Below are 21668 nucleotides of genomic sequence, written 5' to 3'. Positions count from 1 at the left end.
GCGAGATGCCAGTGTTGTAATTGTACTGAAAGAGCTGGGCTGGATGTCCTAGTTCTGGAGCGCAGGTCTTCAGAACTACACTTGGATTATTCAGTGGTCCGAGCCATACATTAAATTGGCTGCCTTCTGTGATGCTTGGGATATCAGACGATTGTTGCAGAAGATCATGTAGGACACATGGCTGAATACTATTGTAGAATTATAGATTCATACAGCACGGAAATAGGCCCTTCAGCTCAAAACATCCATGCTAACCAAGGTAGACAAAAGTGCTGGAGAAACTCAGCGGGTCTATGGAGTGAAGGAAATAGGCAATGTTTTGGGCCAAAACCCTTCTCAGGAAACGTTACCTATTTCCTTCACTCCATAGATGCTGCCGCATCCGCTGAGATTCTCCAGCACTTTTGTCTACCTTCGATTTTCCAGCATCTGCAGTTCCTTCTTATACATGCTAACCAAGGTGCCTATTTAAGTTGCATTTGGTTCATATCCCTCCAAATCTCCTTCACCCTTCAAATCGGCTTCAAATCTCCACACCCCCTCCCCCTCACCGTAAACCTATGCCCTCCAGTATTACACTCCCTTCCTCACAAAATGTAACCCTAACCCTCGCTCTGCCATTACCATCAAGATAGGGAAACAATCGTGTTTCAAGGAGGAGTTCCAAAGAACTTTTAGACGTACCTACAACTGAATCGCCCACCTAGTGATGTTGCAACACATGTGTATGAGAAGCTGCAATGGAACAGCATGCAATAGGCAGAGCTAGGAAATCCCAACATCAATGGATTAGATTCCAGCTCGTAGTCACATGATGATGAATGGCAGTGGGCAATCAAACAGCTATTGAGAGGTGGAAGCTGCAAGAATAGTCCCATCTTCAACAATGGCGGGGCCCAAAAAGATAGGATGGAACATTCATGACAAAGAGAGCCTTAGGGAAGTGTCTTGGAACACAGAGACTCAGGGCTATTGGTACTGGTGATACAGTTATACTGGATGGTGAAGAAGGTGTATAGCTTACTTGCCTTCATTGGTTAAGGCACTGAGAACCGGAGTCGACTTGCCAATTTACAGAAGTACAAGACATTGGAGAATGATGAGCAGTTGTGTCACCACATTATAGGGTGTGATTAAGCTAAAGAGGATGCAGGAAAATATCCACAAGGCTGGTGCTGGGATTGGAGAGCTTGAGTTATAAGGAGTGGCTGAGGAGGCTGGGATTTCTTTCCGTTGAACGAAGGAGGCTGAGGCGTTACCGTAAACAGGTTTATAAAACCATGAGCAGTGGATGGTCGCAGTCTTTTTCCTCATTGACCTCTGGACATCTTTGTTGCCATGATGACTCAAAGAGCAGATGGAACATTCGGGATGGTATTGTGAACCTCAAATCCATTCACCAGGAGCATACAGAGGTCCTGCATAAACAGTGGAAGGGGTGCTGTTCCTCACAAACCAACCACCCACCCATCCACCCTGTTATTCACCTTCTGCCCTTTATGGTGAAAGAGTCTGTGGTGCTCACATCAGCCTCTTAGGTCATCTCTGAACCCTTAAAACCAGAAGGGAAGCAGTCAATCTGGATTCGGAGGGACTGCCTAAGGAGTAGAAGGTTTGGATGCTCTCTGGTCCTCAAGGTGGTGCTTGGAAAAATCCGGAGCTATTCATTCCCATTTTCCTTCTTTCCCCCAGCTTCATCCATAAAGGACCATGAGATTAGGCAGGTGTAATAAATATTGCCACTATGCATAACAAACAACCCTGATGTAAAGGTTATTGTTCCCTTATGCAACTTCACACTGGCTATTAGCTTTATTGGTTGGGAGGCAAGTATCTTACTACCATGTGAGATCATTTCACTACTCTATAATGAGCCATGCAATTACTAGCAAAACAAAAACCTGCTGCAATGTTTTCAAGATAGTTTCAGCTACCTTCAAATCACTTACAATTGCATTGAAGAAGCTATAAACATCTCAGCAATTTAGTGAACAGATTGTGTGGATCATAAACAGACTAGCAGGTGTGTGGGTGGGCAGTACCCTGTGTTATTTTCTTTATCTGGGTCAGAACGCTGTTTATTAGGACAACAATTATTCTCATATAAATAACTCCTTGAGCAGTGAACTTAAAGTCTGACATTAGATATTCATTAATCACGTAGATTAAAAAAATGTATTCATTTGATGTGTTTACAAGATGATATCAGGAAACGCAATTTCAAGAAAATTTAACAAATTCTTGTTCTAACACTAATTTACTAACAACTACACCATCATTAGACCTTAACCGCAGAAGTGTGACATTTCAATCCTTTTGTGATCCTGGCAGCGTATTGAAGATGTGATGTAAACCCTGCACTGAAGGAAACTACAATGGCTAAAATGAGGTGAGCTTATCAATGAACAGTGATTGGAAGATTCCAAGTTCAGGAGTAATGAGCTTGAAGGCTGTCAGTTCAGTTTAGTTTATCATCACATGTACCGAGGTGCAGTGAAAAGCTTTTGTTGCATGCTAACCAGTCAGCAGAAAGACAATAAATGATTACAATTGAGACATTTACGGTGTATGGAGACATGGAAAGGGAATAGCCAGCAAAGTCCAATCAACGCTAGTCCAAGGGTCACCAATGAAGTAGATAGTAGTACAGGAGAGTAGTCAGTTAAAGGGAAGCAAAAAAGATAACAAGCATCTATGAGCCACCCTGTCACGTAATATCATGGCTGCCCTCTGATCAATGGCCTCAACGCTTTCCTGCTTGATTCCACACCTTTTGCTTTTCTCGTAATTCCAAAATGATCAATTTCAATCTTAACAGAGAATGGAAAAAGCTACAATATTCTCCGGGTCAGGCCGCAACTGTGGCAACAGGTTCTGAAGAAGATCTTCAACCTGAAACGGTGTCTTCGTTCTTCTCCCCACAGCTGCGACCTGAACTATTGAGTATTTAAAATGTTTTCTCTTTGTTTTATATTTCCAACATCTGCAGTTCTTCATGGTTTTTCATTCTCAATGAGTCAGTGTCCATAGCTCACTGGGACAGAGAATAACAAATGTACAGCTCTCTCCTCAGTAGTGAGTGGGTCTCTCTTTAACTTGAACTATGGCCCTGGCTTCTACATGTTCCCATAAATGGAGAATCCTCACTATATACTCCTGAGAGAATATTTATTGTTTTGGTGAGATTACTTTTCATTCTTCTAAACTCCCGGCTTTACCCGCCGAACCTTTACTCAAAGGCAAGAAATGATTCTGGTGATACTTTGCTGCAAGTATATCTTTTATTAATGCAGTGTCATACAAGGCAGTATGTAGTACTCCAGTTATGGTCTTGCCACGGTTGTGTGCAAGACCTCCCTGCTTTTAAGGTCAGTCAATGAGCACAGCCAATCCTTTGACCAACCAAGTCCACAATAACCTATTTGCACTAATCCTATTTTATTCTTCCCACAGTCCCATCAACTCTTCCTGAATTCTCCCACTCACCTATGCACAAGGGGTAATTTACAATGGCCAGTTAACCTACCAACAAGTACATCTTTGGGGCGTGGGAGCACCATGTGGTCACAGGGAGAAAATGCTGTCTATGTGTAATTTGCACAGTAGTCAGGATTGCGCCTGTTCACTGGAGCTGTAAGAGAACAGTTCCTGTCACTGCACCACAGTACTACAAGACTTCCAGAGACTTACCACCTTCGAGGAGGCTGCAGAACTGTTGTGCTTTTCATCAAAAGCATCTCAGATATAGAAAAGCTTACTTGGTGTTGTTCAAAATTATTCTCTGACCCGTGAACAAGTATTTATTTCCCTGCACAAGAAATGTCAGGACACTTTGTTCAGATATGTTCAAACACTCCAGGATGCTGTCTTGAAAATGAAAACAAAAATGCAATTGCTGGAAATCTAAACTAAAAAGAGAAAGTGCTGCAAATAATCTGCAGGTTATGCTGCATCTGTGGGAAGAGGATTGCAGCCTTGTCGTGGTCGGGGAGCTCGCGTGTCTCGGTGACCCCTAGAGCTATGCCGGCGGGAGATTTGTCTCCTGTTAGGGTCTCCCATGCTGGACAGGTCGAAGGGTAGAGGCGAGACCAAGAGCGATCCACTGGTCCTCCAGGTTGGAGGTTGAGCACAGGGCTAACAACCCTGTCTCGTAAAACAAAAATATTACAGAAACAGCAACCAACACTAATGGGCGTGATGGACTTCCATGGCTATCGTCAGATGCTAGGATGAATGTCAATGGTGAAATGGCGAAAGGAAGCCACTGGAAGGCATGAGAAGGTGCTGGAACTGGTTTGGCCATACACTGAGAAGAGAACCAGACAGCATCCCAAGAATAGCCCTGCACTGGACACTGCAAGGGAAAAGGGAAAGAGGGAGACCCAAAACCACCTGGTGTCGAACTGTAGAGGAGGAAATGAAAACAATGGAGCTGAAGCTAGCCCAGAACAGACAGGAGTGGAGGACCTACATGCCAGGAGGCATAACAGGCAGTAAGTAAGTGGGAAGAGAAACAGAGATAATGCATGAGATTGAAGAGCCTTCATTATCTTTCCTCTGTTCAGGAATGGGGGAGGTACAGTTGTAGTGAGCAACATGTCAGGTTTGAGAGAAACAATTAATGACAGCAAAATCAAGTTTTGGAATACGGCATGGAATTTGGTCAGATGACCTTCATTAAAACACTGCTCACATTCCCTTATTTATTATTGAACATGTCAGAGTCTGGGATGAAAGGTCATAGACTCAGGTTTCGTAGAAACATATATAGGAACATAGAGAATGGGTGCAGGGGGAGGCCATTCGGCCCTTCGACCCAGCACCGCCATACATTGTAATCATGGCTGATCGTCCCCAATCAATAACCAGTGCCTGCCTTCTCCCCATATCCCTTGATTCCACTGGCCCCTAAGCTCTATCTAACTCTCTCTTAAATCCATCCAGTGACTTGGCCTCCACTGCCCTCTGTGGCAGGGAATTCCACAAATTCACAACTCTCTGGGTGAAAACGGTTTTTCTCCCCTCAGTCTTAAATGGCCTCCCCTTTATTCTAGAGACTAATTGCAGGATTTAATTTTCACAAACATAAAGTATTGAACTCTCAAAAGGGCAAAGTTGCAGACATAATGCTGCTTCAGAACAATATGCGTTTGATAATCTTGTTTCTGGCAAGTGGTTTCACTTGGGTTTGCCCTCATGCATGCAAGAGACGGAGAATTCAGATGAAGGAATTATCCTGAGTTGTTGCAACAAACTTGGCTGTTGCTATTTTCTGGCCAATTCCAAACATGAACATTGAATTTTCTCAATTTTGTTAGCCCTTGCTGTCTCCTCCCCTTCCTCAGCCCTCGGGCTGACTCCTCCCATCCCTCAGCCCTCGGGCTCCTCCTCCTCCTTTTTACTTTCTTCTCCCCCCACCCCCCATCAGTCTGAAGAAGGGTTTCGGCCCGAAACGTTGCCTATTTCCTTCGCTCCATAGATGCTGCTGCACCCGCTGAGTTTCTCCAGCATTTTTGTGTACCTTCGATTTTCCAGCACCTGCAGTTCTTTCTTAAACAAAGCTGGCAACTGGGCAATGTCTGAAATCCTGCAATGTTATAAAGAGAAGTTTGCTCACCCTCAGGCAGGTGCAATCAAAAACCAGACTTGGATTTAGACAGGAGCGGAGGCAAGAATGCAGAGTGAAGTCACGACCCACGATAGTGTCCATACATGGGCACAACACAAAATGCTGGTGGAACTCAATTGGTCAGGCAGCATCTGTGGAGGGAATGAACAGATTACACTTTGGGTCGAGACCCTTTTTCAGACTAAGTTCCTCCAACACTTCATGTTTTGCTCAAGATTCCAGCATCTACAGTTCCTTGAGTCTCCAGAGCACCAATGCTCCTCTTGCTCTGGATTACGTGCACTGTCAGATGGCAGTGTTGGGGTAATTCATTATTGTAATATTTTTAGATTGTGCTGCTGAATTTAGGGCATTGCTGAGCTTCAGAGATTATCCAGCCAAGAACTTACTTATCTTGATCTGCCTGATAACTTGTTGTCTAAAGCATCGCAGTGCCCTAAATTCAGTGGAAAAAAGCTAAAAATACAACAGTGATCAATCACCCCCACACTGTCAGTAGAAACTAAACTTGTAAAACATTTCCCCATGGTCCAAGGCCTTATTTTGGTACCTGTTTGTTTTTCCCAAAAATATGCACAATAAAACAAATATTACGGCTTAAATGTTTTAAACTAAAAATCTTAATTTAAGATAAATGTAAGCGCCAACATGCTGCAATGGCACCTGTAGCACTCTTGACTTGGATGTTTGTGTTGTTAAACCGCACTGCAGAACCATAGCACACAATCATAGACTTGTACCTCATTGCAGAATCAAGTAAGAATTACGCTGCTTACTTCAGTCGAACAGATGGATGAGAGGTGAGTAAATGGTGGGCAATATGCTCACCTTCAATTGGTTTTCCTTCGTTCATTCATTGATGTACATTGTCAACTATCATTTTACATTTAGGTAATTGAGGCAGAAAAACGTGAGGAATAACTGGAAATGGTACCAATCCACAATTTGAAAAATCACATGCAGATTTTATCATGTATGTGGTATCAAAATGCACCAATAGACTCATTCATCAACTTGCCTTTTCTTTGCTTTCATTCCATTTTTTGTCATTTGTTATTATTAGTGTCTGTACTGTTCCAAGATCTGGGAAATGTGTACCATGAATTTCTAAGGCATACTGTTGTTTCATATTTCCTGGCCTTCACAATGTCTTCCACCTTTTCTTTGACTGGTTGCAATCCATTTGCGTTTACCTTTCGTCCAAGAGAACCTGCTTCATTATGAATGAACACTTGCTTCTTGGTATTGGGTTCAGGTATCCAACAACACTTCTAATATTCAAAATATACTTCCTTGGTACTTGTGGCCATTAGATTTATTTTTTTTTTGATTGCGTAGATAGTAATCTATCCCTTGTGGTATTTATGGTAACATGAAAGATCTTTGATATTTGACAGATCTGGTTTGTCACACGTGTTTGATGTTAATAAATGTATTTGTCCTAACCACACAATAGTGACAGATTTAGTTTGATGACAACTTGCCAAACTTGGCTCCTGTCAATTCTGCAAATCAATGCTATGAAGCTGCAATTGGTACTGCATGTTCTCCACTGTTTGGTTTACCATCATCTTGGGCCCACCACATTGTTGACAAGTCTCATCCACTTCAGGCAGCACGACAATTGGTGTAGGAGAAAAAGCACAAGAGTAACTCAGCGGGTCAGGCAACATCTCTGGAGAATAGGGTAGGTGACATTTCAGGTTGGACCTCTCTTCAAACTGAAGAAGGGTCCTGACCCAAAATGCCACCTATCCATGTTCTCCAGGGATGCTGCCTTACCCGCTGAATTCCTCCTGCATTTTGTATCTTTTCTTGGTAAACCAACGTCTGCAGTTCCTTGTTTTGACAATTGGTGTCGATCTGGCTTGTCTATGCTGAAATTCCATTATTTCGGAATTATCTACCTTGTCCTCCACTTGGTTCTTTGGTGGACATGGGCCTGGTGGAGGCCTACAGGCATTTGTACCTTACAGGCCTGATAATTTGGAATACTCTTGCAGGTCCACTTGAACATTTCTACATAATTCCCCAATAGCATATCTAAACTCAACAGCTCTCACCAGCCTGATTTCAATTTTCTGAGCCGTGATTTGCAAAATCAGCTCCTACCATTCATAGTTCTGTTGGCCTACACTGAATATTTCATCTGGTCTAACATTTGAATATTTTGCCTGAGAATTTTTTCAAGTGCAGTGTATTCTTCGTTGACAGTACTTGGCTGAACTCAGAACAGAACCAGGTTGGTTTTCTAGATGAATCACTGAAAATTAGCATACAGGATCAGCAAACATTTAGGAAGGCAAATGGGACAAATTGGTCTTTATTGCAAGAGGATTTGAGTAACAGAATAAATATGTCCTTCTGCAATTACATTGTTTTGCTAAGATATTTTCATACAAGGTACATTTATAAGCCCTTGAGTTTATAAATTGTATTTTCCAATGCCCGGACATTGCAAAGACTTTATAACTAATCGAGCTCTGCTGAAGTGCTGTTAGGATATTAATGCTCAGCCTGTAAGGAGGAATAAGAAATTGGAATTTATAGACCTGCTAGAATTGTAAAACATCAGGACATTACACTCTTAAAGCATCAGGATATTAATCTTAAAAAATAGTTAGTGGAGGAATTATATAACTGATTCTATTGACAAAAACTGCAGATGTCACTTTTTCAATTGACAGAAAATGCTGTTTAAACTCAGTTTATTAGGGAGCTGTGACTCAGAGGTTTAAAACCAACTGTGCAGCAATTAGTCATTTATTAATGTTAATACTAATGCAGCCAGCTGCAAATTATTCACTGTTCATTAGAAGGTTCTTGGCCGTCTATTTTTTGAACGTTATCTCAAGCATCTGTCAGGGCAAATGTTCTCTCGAGACCTCAATCCGACATTAATTTCTGAAAATCCATGATTTAAGTTTTCCAACATGAGTCTCAGAAGTTGGAAATGCAGAAGTGCGAAATATGCTCTCAAGCACGAACTAGTACTTTTACCTGATTTTTTTTTCCTGTAGTACAATGGCATCTCTGCTGGTTGTGTTTGATGAAGCACTGTTGTTTTTAATGAGATGATGCCTCTGTGTATTTTGTATTTTATTTAATGTAATTTATTTGAATGAGGATACATTTACACGAATGGTGCACTCTAGCAGTGCAGAGGGTCCCAGGGGTAGCATTAACGTAAATGAAAATTAGTTGGTTCCTGCAGAAAATTAGAGGTAATGATTGCAATTCAAATATCTGCATTACTACCGTGTGAAGTGCTGGGTCTCAGTCCCTTGGAGCTTATGGATATATCTAATCACTGGTTCTTTAAACTCTGGACTTTTTTCCATCCACATACAGTAACATAGATGTCAAGTCAAGTCAAGAGTGTTTTATTGCCATTTGTCCGAGATACAACAAAGATAGAATAGTGAAGGCTAGCTTGCCCTCCCACAAGAGGAGGAAGGAAAGTAATTGCATGGGGTCTGTCAAAGAGGCTGGTGCTACACATGCACAGCATGTAATGCCCTCATCCTAGATGTGACACAGCTGCTTCCACCTTAAATCACTGCTCCATTAATTTAACATTTCAAATTCCCTGCTATGGATACACATCAACTCGGGTTGCCATGCTACTGTCCAATTTCACACATGAGTCTTCACCATCAGAAAATAACTAAACTAAATTTGGTCCCAACAAGTAGACGGCTAACAAAGGATTATCTGGATTGGCATGTTCTGAAGCGTTAAATGGAGACCTTGTTCCTTTCTGGGCATGCAAACTATTAATCTGTATTTAGGATAAAGAGGCAGAATTTGTAATTTACCAAATTCATTAAGGGCCTGTCCTACTTATGCGACTTTTTTGGTGACTGCCGGCACCCGTCATAGGTCGTCACAGGTCGCCGAAAATTTCCAACATGTTGAAAATCCAGCAGCGACCAGAACAAGGTACGACTCTTTGGGCGACTACTCACAACCATACAGGCTACACATGTCGCCAGGGTGTCACCTGTATGGTCGTGAGTAGCTCCTAGTCACCCAAAGAGTCGTAACATCTTTCTAGTCCCCGCTGAGTTTTCAACATGGTGAACATTTTCGGTGTCCTATGACGGGTGAGGCAGTCGCCAAAAAAGTTGCCCCTTAAGCATACTTGCACAGTGAGTGAAATCAAGGACAACCCTCAGCTGCCCATGAATGTTAGAATTTCACTGTACCTTAATTGGTACATGTGACAATTAAATTGAATCTTGATCTTGAATATGTGCAGATCGTGAATATTCACCTGTCATGTTTCTATCAGGACATTCGTGAAATTAAATTAATTACTTGCTAATTACAGTAGGATTAATGTCAGATTAGTGTGATCAATGGTTTGATTGTGGGCATTCTCTTTATAGACAGTTTCTGTGCTAGATGACTCAATAACTTGCTTGCCCAATACAATATGTAAGTAAAGAATACCCTGAAGGTCTGATGCCAGTCTTGTAGCTTCACATCAGTAGGGATCAGTAAGCCCAACTTGTTCAAATGAAAAGTGAAGTGATTTAAAAGTGATTCAATTTTTTAACTAATATTGCTTGATTAATTTACTAAAGTAAATTTTATTAATTTTTCAACTTACTCTTATTTTAGGTGTTTATAATTTTTGAATTGTTTAAATATATTTCAGTATTTAGATGCCTCTGATCATTTTCAAACTGACAATATTTGTGGGTATTTTGCACTTTATTGTAGTTACATTATTTGACAGTCATATGTATGAGGATGTGCCTACCTGCGGGATTCTCGAGGCAATTCAATAATAAATGAGTTGCCCAAATATTGGGAGTTTGCATTGCACAAGCTACCAAGCAAGATCTCGTACATTTTCCAATGGGGACTTTCAATTACTTCAATGGTTTTGCAATCCTGTATCCTAGGCCTAATCCCTGCCTGCAGACTGATTTTCTTTCCAATGTGACTGCAAATCCAAAGGTTAACTGCAGCCAGATGAACACCAAAAGTAATTGCAGCCATGGCAATACTGCCAAGGTTGTGGTGGGTGCTTGATAAGGAGAGGTGTCAACTCAAGGTGAGGACCAGATCATTCAGGGCATTAGGTCAATGATCTGCATGGTTCAGCATCAACTAATCAGAGTAATTATGTCAGCTTTATAAAAAGTAGGAATCCTTCCAGCATGGAGACAAATTATTGAGGTGTTTGCATAACCAATAATTGTTCTACCTTCAAGAAAAAAGAAAATCAATAAGTTGCAATTCACTAACAAAGTGAAAGGGATACTGGAAACGCAATGCGTCACAGAGGAACTGGTAAGGAAACAGATGGGTTAATATTTTGGGGCAAGAGCAAGAGGGGTAACTATTGGGGATTGAACAAGGAAGTGAAAGAAACACCAGCTGCAGTAAGATCCGAAGGCACCATGTGACATCATTATCAGGCAGAAAATTGATGCTGAGTCACACGAGAAGATGTTAAGGCAGATAACCAAAAGCTTGATCAAAGAGGTAGGCTTTAAAGGGTAAATTAATAACGGTACACAGTCCGAGAAGTCAAGGGATGAAATCTTGGTACTTAAGATTTTGTTAGTTGAAACTCCATAGGCAACAATGCAGTGATTCAAATCTGGGATAAGCAAATGACCAGAATGAGAGAAGCCATTCAAGTGAATCATTTATCCTGATAAAAATGCAGATGGTTTCTTCTTTTTGTGAGGTGTATGAAATAGATCTTCCATCTTTCACACCATTGTCCTACAATGGCTAATGGTGACATTGGCTAATATTCTGAAGCTTTCTTCCACACTTGAAGCTTCTTCGAGACAAAATTATTGATGATTATTTGGGGGAATCGTGTTAGGAATTACACATATGAAGTTGTCTCCTCACATTACATTAGCAAAGCATTTTTAACATTAGAAATAAGCCAAGGTGCTACACTGGTGATGAAGGAATGAGGTACGACATAGGGTTCAGAGTTTCAATTGAGACTAGGTTTGCTAAGTGTGGAAGAGGGACATCCATTCTCCTTGTTGTTCAAGGGATAAAATAATTGCATTGCATCTTTCAATTCCTTTTGGTGTTTATCTGCTTTCCTTATTTTCTGCCAGAGCGTTGGTGAGATCCAACTTCCCGTTGCATCACTGCAGATAATAACATCCATCTCCCCCTCCCCGTCCAACCTAGATTTTTGTTACTTTAATGTTTCCCATTGTATAGATTTTGCTCAAGTGATTTATTCTGAATGCTCCTGACCTCATTGGGGAAACAATTTGAAGGTTTTGTTCTCAGCTGTGCAAAGAGCATAAAATTATTTACCTAGAGTGCATCGGTGGCACTTATTATTTTAGAGTGTATTTATTCCACTCCCACATGCTAGAGGGTTTAGTAACCAGACCCAGCTTGTTTTACATTTATTAATCATTATTCAAAATTTTAAAAATCCTAACGAAATATCCACATGTTAATTGTACTCTGCTCATTTATATATTCCTTTCTCAAAGGAGAGTTGAATGAAATATAATTGATACAGCAACTTCCATCGCACATGGCTGTTTAATGAGGTGGAGGCAGTTTGAACATTGTCTTGGTGTTGCTTTGCCACGTACCTCGCGGTGGGGTTTCAGGTATTGGGGGGTCATGTGGAGAGCTATCACCCGTGACTACCTGGGAAGTGTTAACTCATCAGTCAGTGTGTTATGTGTAGGGAGGAACAGCAGATGCTGGTTTAAACCGAAGATAGACACAACACGCTGGAGGAACTCAGCAGGACCTGGTGCCTTGTGATCCCTGGATCATTCAGCACATGCAATGTGAGCCCAAGTTTGTAAAAGTCATTGTAAAAGCGAAAGACAGAATGGCATTTATATTGTGCCATGCCTGGTCTCAGGTTATCACAAGTTCTCTTCACTTGTATTCATTCTTCTCATACAGTGCAGAATGCTCCACATTTTCTGGAAGGAAAGGCAAAGCCAGCGTCCTCAGCACTAAGGCTCCTTCTCATCCAGTCGGTTTTATGGTTTAGAATTTAGACCACTTTATCGGCACTCCTTACACCAGATTCCTGCCAGCAAGAGAATAATTAAAAATTGTCTCTGTGTAAGAAAGAACTGCAGATGCTGGTTCAAATCGAAGGTAGACACAAGATGGAGTAACTCAGCGGGACAGGCAGCATCTCTGGAGAGAAGAAATGGGTGACGTTTCGGGTGAAGACCCATAAGAAGGGCTGTCCCGCTGAGTTACTCCAGCATTTTGTGCCTACCTTCAATAGAAATTGTCTAACTTACTCCTCTAACTATATAGACAGACATTGTTCAGCTTTTCTGTGCAGCTTCAGTAAGAGTACAGAATGCAATATATTCAGCATCTTATTCAGATTTGTGCTGATGTTCACAGTGACACATATTGATGGAAATATCAACACCAAAGCAGTTGTTTTACTTCTGCTTTTATGCTGCTAATTATACAATTACACTGTGTGAAAACCTATTCATTGGCCAGACTTGTAATTTTAACAAAGGAGAGTTGTCATTGTCATATGCACGTCCAGTTCTAAATGTTCAACTGGTGTCCCCCTATTTGAATTTGCAGACAGCAACTTTATCCTTGCAAACGCTCAAGTGTACCAAGGCTTTCCCATTGTCTACTGCTCGGATGGATTCTGTGAACTCACCGGCTACGCCCGCACAGAAGTCATGCAGAAGAATTGTGGATGCAGGTTCCTGCATGGAGCGGAGACCAGTGACCAACTTTCCATTCAGATCGAAAAAGCACTCTACAGCAAGCAAGAGTTTCAGGGGGAAGTACAGTTCTACAAGAAATCCGGTAAGAACTTCAGTAGTGAAGGGCACTGCATGATAACATGGACATACCTATTCCATGTTCTGTGATACAATCATTCTGCAACTCATCAAAATGGTATCTAAAGGTATTGAAGAGGGAGAGTACACATTTGCATATCTTCCATTCATTTGTTCTATATCTCTCTACACCACCGTCTATATCTCCCGTTTTCCTTTCCCCTGACTCTCGGTCTGAAGAACGGCCTTGACCCGAAACGTCACCTATTCCTTTTCTCCAGAGATGTTGTCTGACCTGCTGAGTTATTCCAGCTTTTTGTGCCTATCCAGAATGATGACTTAGACTTATGTAATATACTGGGCTGTATCAATGCAAAGAAACATGCCCACTTTGCTACATGTGTTCCCATCCGCTACATGATGCGTTGTGATACACAGTCATGCTTGGGTTGTTATACTTTAACCACAGACCCTGGCAATCTAAACTGGGCACCCCCCTCCCCTTTACATCTGTCTTGTGCTAAAATGGTTTCATTTATGAAAGATGATCAGTCCAATGCAGATCTATCATATTTTGTCGAAAAAAACAAAGTCTCAGTTTGCAAATTCCCTTTCCAAAAGGCTTTTCAGGCTTTTTGAAGTTTGCTCACCATTTCAATATAAGAAATGCAACAACCAATACGAACATAATGAGCCCCCACCAACAGCAATGCTGCCATCACCTGACAATCTGTGTAACCGATGTTTATTGAGATATAGAATAAATTATGACTGTGATTCCAAATTCTGTGTTCTTCAAAATGGTGCTGTGGGATCTTTGTATCCAACCGAGAGAGAGCAAACAAGGCGTCAGTTTAACGTGGATAAAAGACTGATCCCTTGACTGAAGAGCACTCAGTGAACGGATTTTCTTATGCTCAAGCCCCTGTCGTAAATCCAATAACCTGTCTAAGAGGCCAGGACTAGCATTGAACTGGAAACAAGCAATAGAATTTCTTCTTGCTCAGTACAGTCCGCTACCAGAATTTGGTCCTATTGACTTTAAAGGAACTGAATTTCTAAAGCAGTGTACAACTGCTCCACTTCTGTGCATTAAATCGAAGCTACCAATGCCAGTTTTCTGACTTATTCATTCTAATCTTGTTGTATTATAGCATCAGCACATAGCACTCTGCCTTTGAGTGGGATGTACTGCCAAGCAATTAGTTTTCATCTTTTGTTTCCTTGAAAAAAAATCGTAGTTTTAACTTTCCTACAAACTTCAAGTTTCCTTTTTCAAAAAAACATGAATCCAGCCTTATAATGATGTCATTTACCTTCATTAAAAGTCTTCATTACAGCGGGGGGGGGGAACAAATCACCCACCTGCTTTGGTCACTCTGGGACCATCCTGGCACTTTTGAATGCAATTGGGTGGGTTGAGGTGATCTAAACTATCTAATGCATTCATCCAAAACTGACCTCAATCTGGGCTTTGCAACTGCAATGCTTAAAAGGGTACAAGATTCTTGGATTCGGCAACTGAAGAAATTAAGATGCCCTGTGCACTGCAGAGAAAATACATGTTATGGTGAAGCAGATAAGAGGAATTTGTTTTCCATTGAAACTGTCTTTCATCGAACACTGTGTCCTTCCAACAATTTTGTGGCATCCAGACAAATTTTTTTTTTCTTGTGTCTCGTGGGTAACAAAGCCACCCTTTTTTTGTGATAAATACCACATTGAAATTCTGTGAAATGAACATGATTCTGCCAAATAATTTGAATGCTCTATTGTTCTGTCAATTTTAACACTTGGATCAAAGTTGGCAGGAATCCAACACAAGAACACAATTGGGATCACAGTCAGTTCTGTGGAGAAGTAGATCTTCACAACAAACCGGTGGATTGGGTTCCCTCTGAGGATAGCCTCATATCACCTTTATCCCTTAGATCTTCCCCCCTACACTGCCATTATGCACTATCTTCCGCATCCCTGATAATCACTCCAACACTCTTGACTCCGAACTTCCAATATACACTGATGTACTAATCCTGATTGCCAACTTTCCAATATGCCCACTCTCAAGTCCCACAAAAATCTAATCTTCTTTTGACTGAGGTTCATCATCTTTCCCATTATCCAAGACTCATCTCTTCTTTACAAAAGTGGATAGTGTTGTGAAGAAGGCATGCCTTCATTGGCCATGGCATTGAGCATGACGTGTGTTGCAACTATATAAAACCTTGGGTAGGCCGCATTTGGAACATTGCATGATTCTGCATTGCTGCAGTAGTAACAATGTGAGGGTTTGGAGAGGATGCACAAGAGGTTCGCCAAGTTATTACCTGGATTGGAATGTATTAGCTAGAAGAAGATTGTTTTATCTGGAATGTGAAAGGCTGAGAGGTGATCAAATAGAAGTTTATAAAATGATAAGTGCATAGACAGGGTAGATAGTCAGAGTTTTTTTCACATGGTGGGAATGTAAAATATTAGAGGGCATAGGTTTAAGGTGAGAGGGGAAATTTACTGGAGATTTGCGAGGCAAGTATTTTACAGAGTAGGTGCCTGGGATGTACTGCCAGGCGAGGCGGTGGAAACACATATTTTGAGCAACATTTAAAATGGATTTAGATAGGCATATAATGGGCAGGGAATAGAGGAATATGGGCCTTAAGCGGCAGATGTTAATAGTCTAAATTAGCATCATAATGAGATTTTTCTATCCAGCCTAATACCCAGCTTAATTCGACAATCTCACAATTAAAATTTCTCTTTGATACTCGCTGCCATAGAGCAGACGGTTCTGCTTGTAATAAACATTCTTCTTTCCTGGATATCCATTGAGTAGACCGAACCAATAATTGTAAATAGACCAGTTAAGACAAGAAGGAAATAAAATCCTGCATTTAGCTCAGGTCAACCTTCATGTACCTAACTCAGTGATGAGCAGAAGGTTAATCCAACTTGTTAGTAGAGTTCTGGGATATGTTAATTTTTGGACCTGGTAATACACTTCTTGTCCTATCAGCAGACAAGTAAGAAAGGAGATGAAGAGGAATTTATTTCATCAGACGGTGGTGAGCCTGTGGAATTAATAGCCACAGATGGCTGTGGAGGTCTAGTCAATGGAAATTATATGGCGTGTTATGGGACAAAGGCAGGAGTTAGGGGCTGAGAGGGAAAGATCAGCCATGATTGAATGGTGGAGTAGACTTGATGGGCCGAATGGCCTAATTCTGCTCCTAAATTATGAACTTGTGACATAAATGGGGGAGGAAATTATTCCTGAGCTTAAAGGGAAGGCATCCTAAGAGTCATGTGACTTAACCACCTCCCTCCCACAACCAAAGATACTATAGTATCTTTGCCCACAGCCACTTCAATCCTAGCCAATCACTATGGACTTTGCACTACTCCAGATGCTCTACATTATTTGGGTTTTGCACCATCGTGGTCTAGTTTACTGAGATTAACTGATCATTTATTGTATATTTATTATTGCTGTGGCATCTAATGGGTCATAGTTATACAGTACTTCTTAATTTAACCCCGCAAAAACCTAGCTCTAACTATAAAACTAATCCTAATCTTTTCAGATTATTGCTAATGATTCGATTCTGTAGTGTTAGGCCCCAGGCATCAGAAATAGTCAGACAAGTCTGAGGAAGGACATTATTGAGATGTGGGTCAAGGAAGGACATTATTGCCATAGAGGGAGTGCAGAGACGGTTCACCAGACTGATTCCTGGGATGTCAGGACTGTCTTATGAAGAAAGACTGGATAGACTTGGTTTATACTCTCTAGAATTTAGGAGATTGAGAGGGGATCTAATAGAAACTTACAAAATTCTTAAGGGGTTGGACAGGCTAGATGCAGGAAGATATTTCCCGATGTTAGGGAAGTCCAGGACAAGGGGTCACAGCTTAAGGATAAGGGGGAAATCCTTTAAAAACCGAGATGAGAAGAACTTTTTTCACACAGAGAGTGGTGAATCTCTGGAACTCTCTGCCACAGAGGGTAGTTGAGGCCAGTTCATTGGCTATATTTAAGAGGGAGTTAGATGTGGCCCTTGTGCTAAGGGGATCGGGGTATGGAGAGAAGGCAGGTACGGGATACTGAGTTGGATGATCAGCCATGATCATATTGAATGGCGGTGCAGGCTCGAAGGGCCGAATGGCCTACTCCTGCACCTAATTTCTATGTTTCTATGTTTCTAAGTTATTAATTGATTGAATTTTTTATTAGTATATATATTATGTGTATTATTGCATTTACGAGCCTGTTAAATTGCAGCAAGTAAGAATTTCATTGTTCCATTGTTGGTACCAATGACAAATAAACATTTCAACTCTTCAATTAAACCCTGTTTAGGTAACTGCAATATCTGGGGGAAATTTGCTGCAGAATATCATTGTTCTGAAATAGGTTGTCAATAAACTCAGTAATTGCAGTTGTATTTCTGTGCTACATTACCGACACTAAATATGCGTATGCATTATAAGAGGTCAGTGATAAATGGCAAACACTGAAGGAATTTCTGTAAGTGCAACGTTATTTTAATAGTTGTTTGTGGCGGAACCTTCAATCAGATTGTGGAATCATTTTTGTTCCACTAATATTTTCAAAGTGGACTTCTCTGTTCTTTATTTACAGGAGCCGCGTTCTGGTGTTTACTTGACATTGTCCCCATTAAAAACGAGAAAGGGGAGGTTGTACTTTTCCTCGTCTCTTTTAAGGATGTCACAGATAACCGAGGCAAAATCCATCAGAGAGACTGGAAGGAAGGTAGGAGCATGAATGGCTGTTACTTCAATATCGTTTATACCATCACTTCTGCTCAGTCTCAAAGCTGTCATCTCAGGCAAAGATCGGATTTGCCACTTGTGGATTAATTGTTCCTGTTCAGAACCTCTTTGCAGCAACCCACATCCATTGAGGCTGGTGAAACACAAGAAGATTTGCTGTTGAATCTTGAAGATGTCCTTTGCAATGTCTATTCACTATAATTTTTCCCATCGTAGGTCAATGTATTCACATGATCAAAGTAATATGGTGTTACTCAGTCATGTTCTGACCTGCTATTAACACAACATTATAATCAGAAGAGATCACACAGAATTCAGAGGCACAGTTAATGGAGCTGTTGCCAAACAGCTCTAGTGATCTGGGTTCATTCCTGAGCTCCAGGCATTAGTATGGCAGGGAGTAGTAGAGCATGAGGGGAGTTGATGTGGATGTGATGAGATTAAACAATGGCACTAATATAAAGTTGGGGATAATGGGTGGTTGATGGGTGCTAAAGGCTGCATCTCTCTAGGATACAGTGGCCATTGCATGAGAGATTGAAATTATGGATCATCCACAAACCAGAATTGGAACTTTCCAATTGAGTGTGAGGATTGGAGGGCTGGATGATGATGCAGGAGTTGGCAGGTCCATGGAGGGAATGAAATCAAGGATAGATATATTAACCTCAGGACACCTGAGGGTAACTACAGTAACTGGAAATATAGCAGTGGAGTTGCTGACTTACATTGCCAGAGACCCGGGTTCAATCTTGACTACGTGTGCTGTCTGTACGGAGTTTGCACATTTTCCCTGTGACCATGTGGGTTTTCTTCGGATGCTCCGGTTTCCTCCCACGCTCCAAAGACATACTGGTTTCGACTTCGACAAATTGGCTTTGGTTAAATTGTGAATTGTCCCCAGTGTATAGGATGATGCTAGTGTATGGGATGATCACTGGTAGTAGTAGACTCGGTGGGCCAAAGGGCCCGTTTCCCCACTGTATCTCTAAAGTCTAAGGTCGAAAGATCAGCTCACATTTTTCAATCTCACCACATCCACAACAACTCCTTCCATAATGTACTATTCACTTCCATACTAATGGCAATTTACAGTGGTCAATGAACCTACCAACCCACACATTTTTGTGATGTTGGAGGAAGCCAGACAACCCAGAGGAAACCCACTCTATCAAGGGTCTGAGTTTCCCTCCATAAACCTCTTGCCGTCGCTCACAGATTAGCTCAGCAGCTAGAATGGCCGTGGCAACTCAGTGGAGGGGTTCGCGACTCACAAGCTTCCATTTTCCCCCCTCACACCTCCGTCTCATTTTGTATTGCCTGGTGCTGGATTATATATTTCTCCTTCCATTCTTCTCAACAGAGGAGAAGAACAAACACAAAAAGGGAGGTGGGTCCCATTTCAGTGCGGCGCGCAGGCAGGGCCGAACGGTCCTCTACCATCTGACCAGCCACCTGCAGAAACGAGACAAAAGTAAAGTCACATTGAATAACGTGAGTATCTCCCTTTTCTGCATCTGTATTAATGTTCGTATTCTCCTGTGAGGCTGAATGGCAGCTTCCCCTGATGTGGCTCGAGGTCTCATGGTGTTATTCTGAAAATGTACTACTCTCATTTGGATTGCGCCACTTTGTTGAAAGAGCTAAGAAATTGCCAAGGCCCTAAAGGCAGTGTTCAAATGATTGTCATCTTGGTGAATTTTAATTAAATAACCCCAGGCTTCTTCAGAGTCGGGTCATGGAAAGCATTCAGCGTAGAACAAATACTTCAGCGCACCAAGGGTCTGAGGAGGAGTCACAGCAGAGACTGAATATTCGTTGGCTGTAGAGTGGCACTCAGCTTTGTGAAACCAGGGAAATTTGTGCTTCTTCTGAATAAACATTGTAGGGCAGAGATTACCTAAGCAGCTACCTAATCACTTGCGAGTAATAAGCACACTTGCAGAACAGAATTTATTGTCCTACTCTGACCTGTAAGGTGAACAGTTAAATCAAGCATTTTTTAAAGAAATTGTATCTTTAGTTCTATAGAAGGGTCACCTATCACTGCAGTGTTACCTATCCATGTTCTCCAGTCATGCTGCCTGGCCTGCTGAGTTACCCCGTGTGTGTTTTTTAGTTCTCGTTGTGTTCTGTTGTGGCATACTCTTTCATTATAATCAGCTCTCCCCTAAATGTTCGTCCTATTCTTCAGTGTGTTCATCAATGTGTGTTCTTCTTTGACCTATCACCCTCACTGGGTAGCATTCAAAGTTCATGGCTCTGACTTACTCCAGCCCACCAGCCCACACATCAAACACACCGCCACTGCCCCATCTCTAATTTCTGCATTTCTAAACCTACTGATATATACATTTTGGATGATAAAAGGCGATTTTCACATCACAATCCTTTTGCCCATTTTCTCTTTTTAATTTCAAAATAGACATTATTCAATTAATAAATATATACAATACGTGAACCATGCAAAAAAAATTCATCCGACATTTTCAGAGGCTCTACAAATTGTTCAATACATTTCTCAAGTCTGTCCCACACCCGGGCCACTCATGTGGCCCCCTGGCATGGGATACCTTCCCTTGTTTTGAGGGGCATTTCCACCATACCGGGCCCCCCATGTCCAGCAACGGAAGGACACCAGACTGTGGTCCTCCCCCACAGAGCCTTGGTGTTGGCTGCATCAAGCTTCAGTGAGTCCCTCAGCACGTACTCCTGCAGTGTGCAGCGGGCCAGTCGACAACATTCCCTGACGGACATTTCGCTCCGCTGGGCGGTGAACAACGCTCGGGCAGACCAAAGAGTGTCTTTCAATGAGTTGATGACCTTCCAGCAGCACTTGATGTCAGTCTCTGAATGTGTCCCTGGGAACAGTCCGTAAATCACAGAGTCCTCTGATTCAGATTCAGATTCAGATTCAACTTTAATTGTCATTGTCAGCGTACAATACAGAGACAACAAAATGCAGTTAGCATCTCCCTGGAAGAGCGACATAGAATATGATTTCAATAAATAAATCTATTTACATGTATACAGACATAGTGTATTTTCCTGTGGGAGGAGTGTCCGGGGGGGGGGGGGTGATTGGCAGTCACCGAGGTACATTGTTGAGTAGTGTGACAGCCGCAGGGAAGAAGCTGTTCCTGGACCTGCTGGTCCGGCAACGGAGAGACCTGTAGCGCCTCCCGGATGGTAGGAGGGTAAACAGTCCATGGTTGGGGTGAGAGCAGTCCTTGGCGATGCTGAGTGCCCTCCACAGACAACGCTTGCTCTGTGATGGAGCTGTTCGGGATAAAGCATTCCAGGGACCCTTGCATACTTCTCCAGACTGTTTTTGCAAATCCACACTCTGCAAAGAGGTGGGCAACCGTCTCCTCTCCATAGCAGACGTCCCGAGGGCAGCGTGTGCTGGTAGTGAGGTTTCCGACGGTGCAGGAAGGATCTGACTGGGAGTCTCCCCT

The 21668-nt window shown here is 41.9% G+C and overlaps 1 protein-coding gene across 1 annotated transcript in view; it reads left to right on the top strand.

Annotated features, from left to right (window-relative positions):
• Positions 1 to 21668, top strand: part of kcnh4b (potassium voltage-gated channel, subfamily H (eag-related), member 4b) — a 77109-nt gene that overhangs the window by 24104 nt on the left and 31337 nt on the right. The window contains exons 2-4 of the mRNA XM_055657126.1: positions 13211 to 13444; positions 18059 to 18190; positions 19574 to 19704. Coding sequence (XP_055513101.1) covers positions 13211 to 13444; positions 18059 to 18190; positions 19574 to 19704 — 497 coding nt within the window. The remainder of the gene's footprint in view (positions 1 to 13210; positions 13445 to 18058; positions 18191 to 19573; positions 19705 to 21668) is intronic.

Source organism: Leucoraja erinacea, chromosome 27, assembly GCF_028641065.1.
Source record: "Leucoraja erinacea ecotype New England chromosome 27, Leri_hhj_1, whole genome shotgun sequence".
Lineage (NCBI taxonomy): Eukaryota > Metazoa > Chordata > Chondrichthyes > Rajiformes > Rajidae > Leucoraja > Leucoraja erinaceus.
Note: the sequence above shows the minus strand (reverse complement) of the source record. Positions and strands in the feature narration are given on the sequence as shown.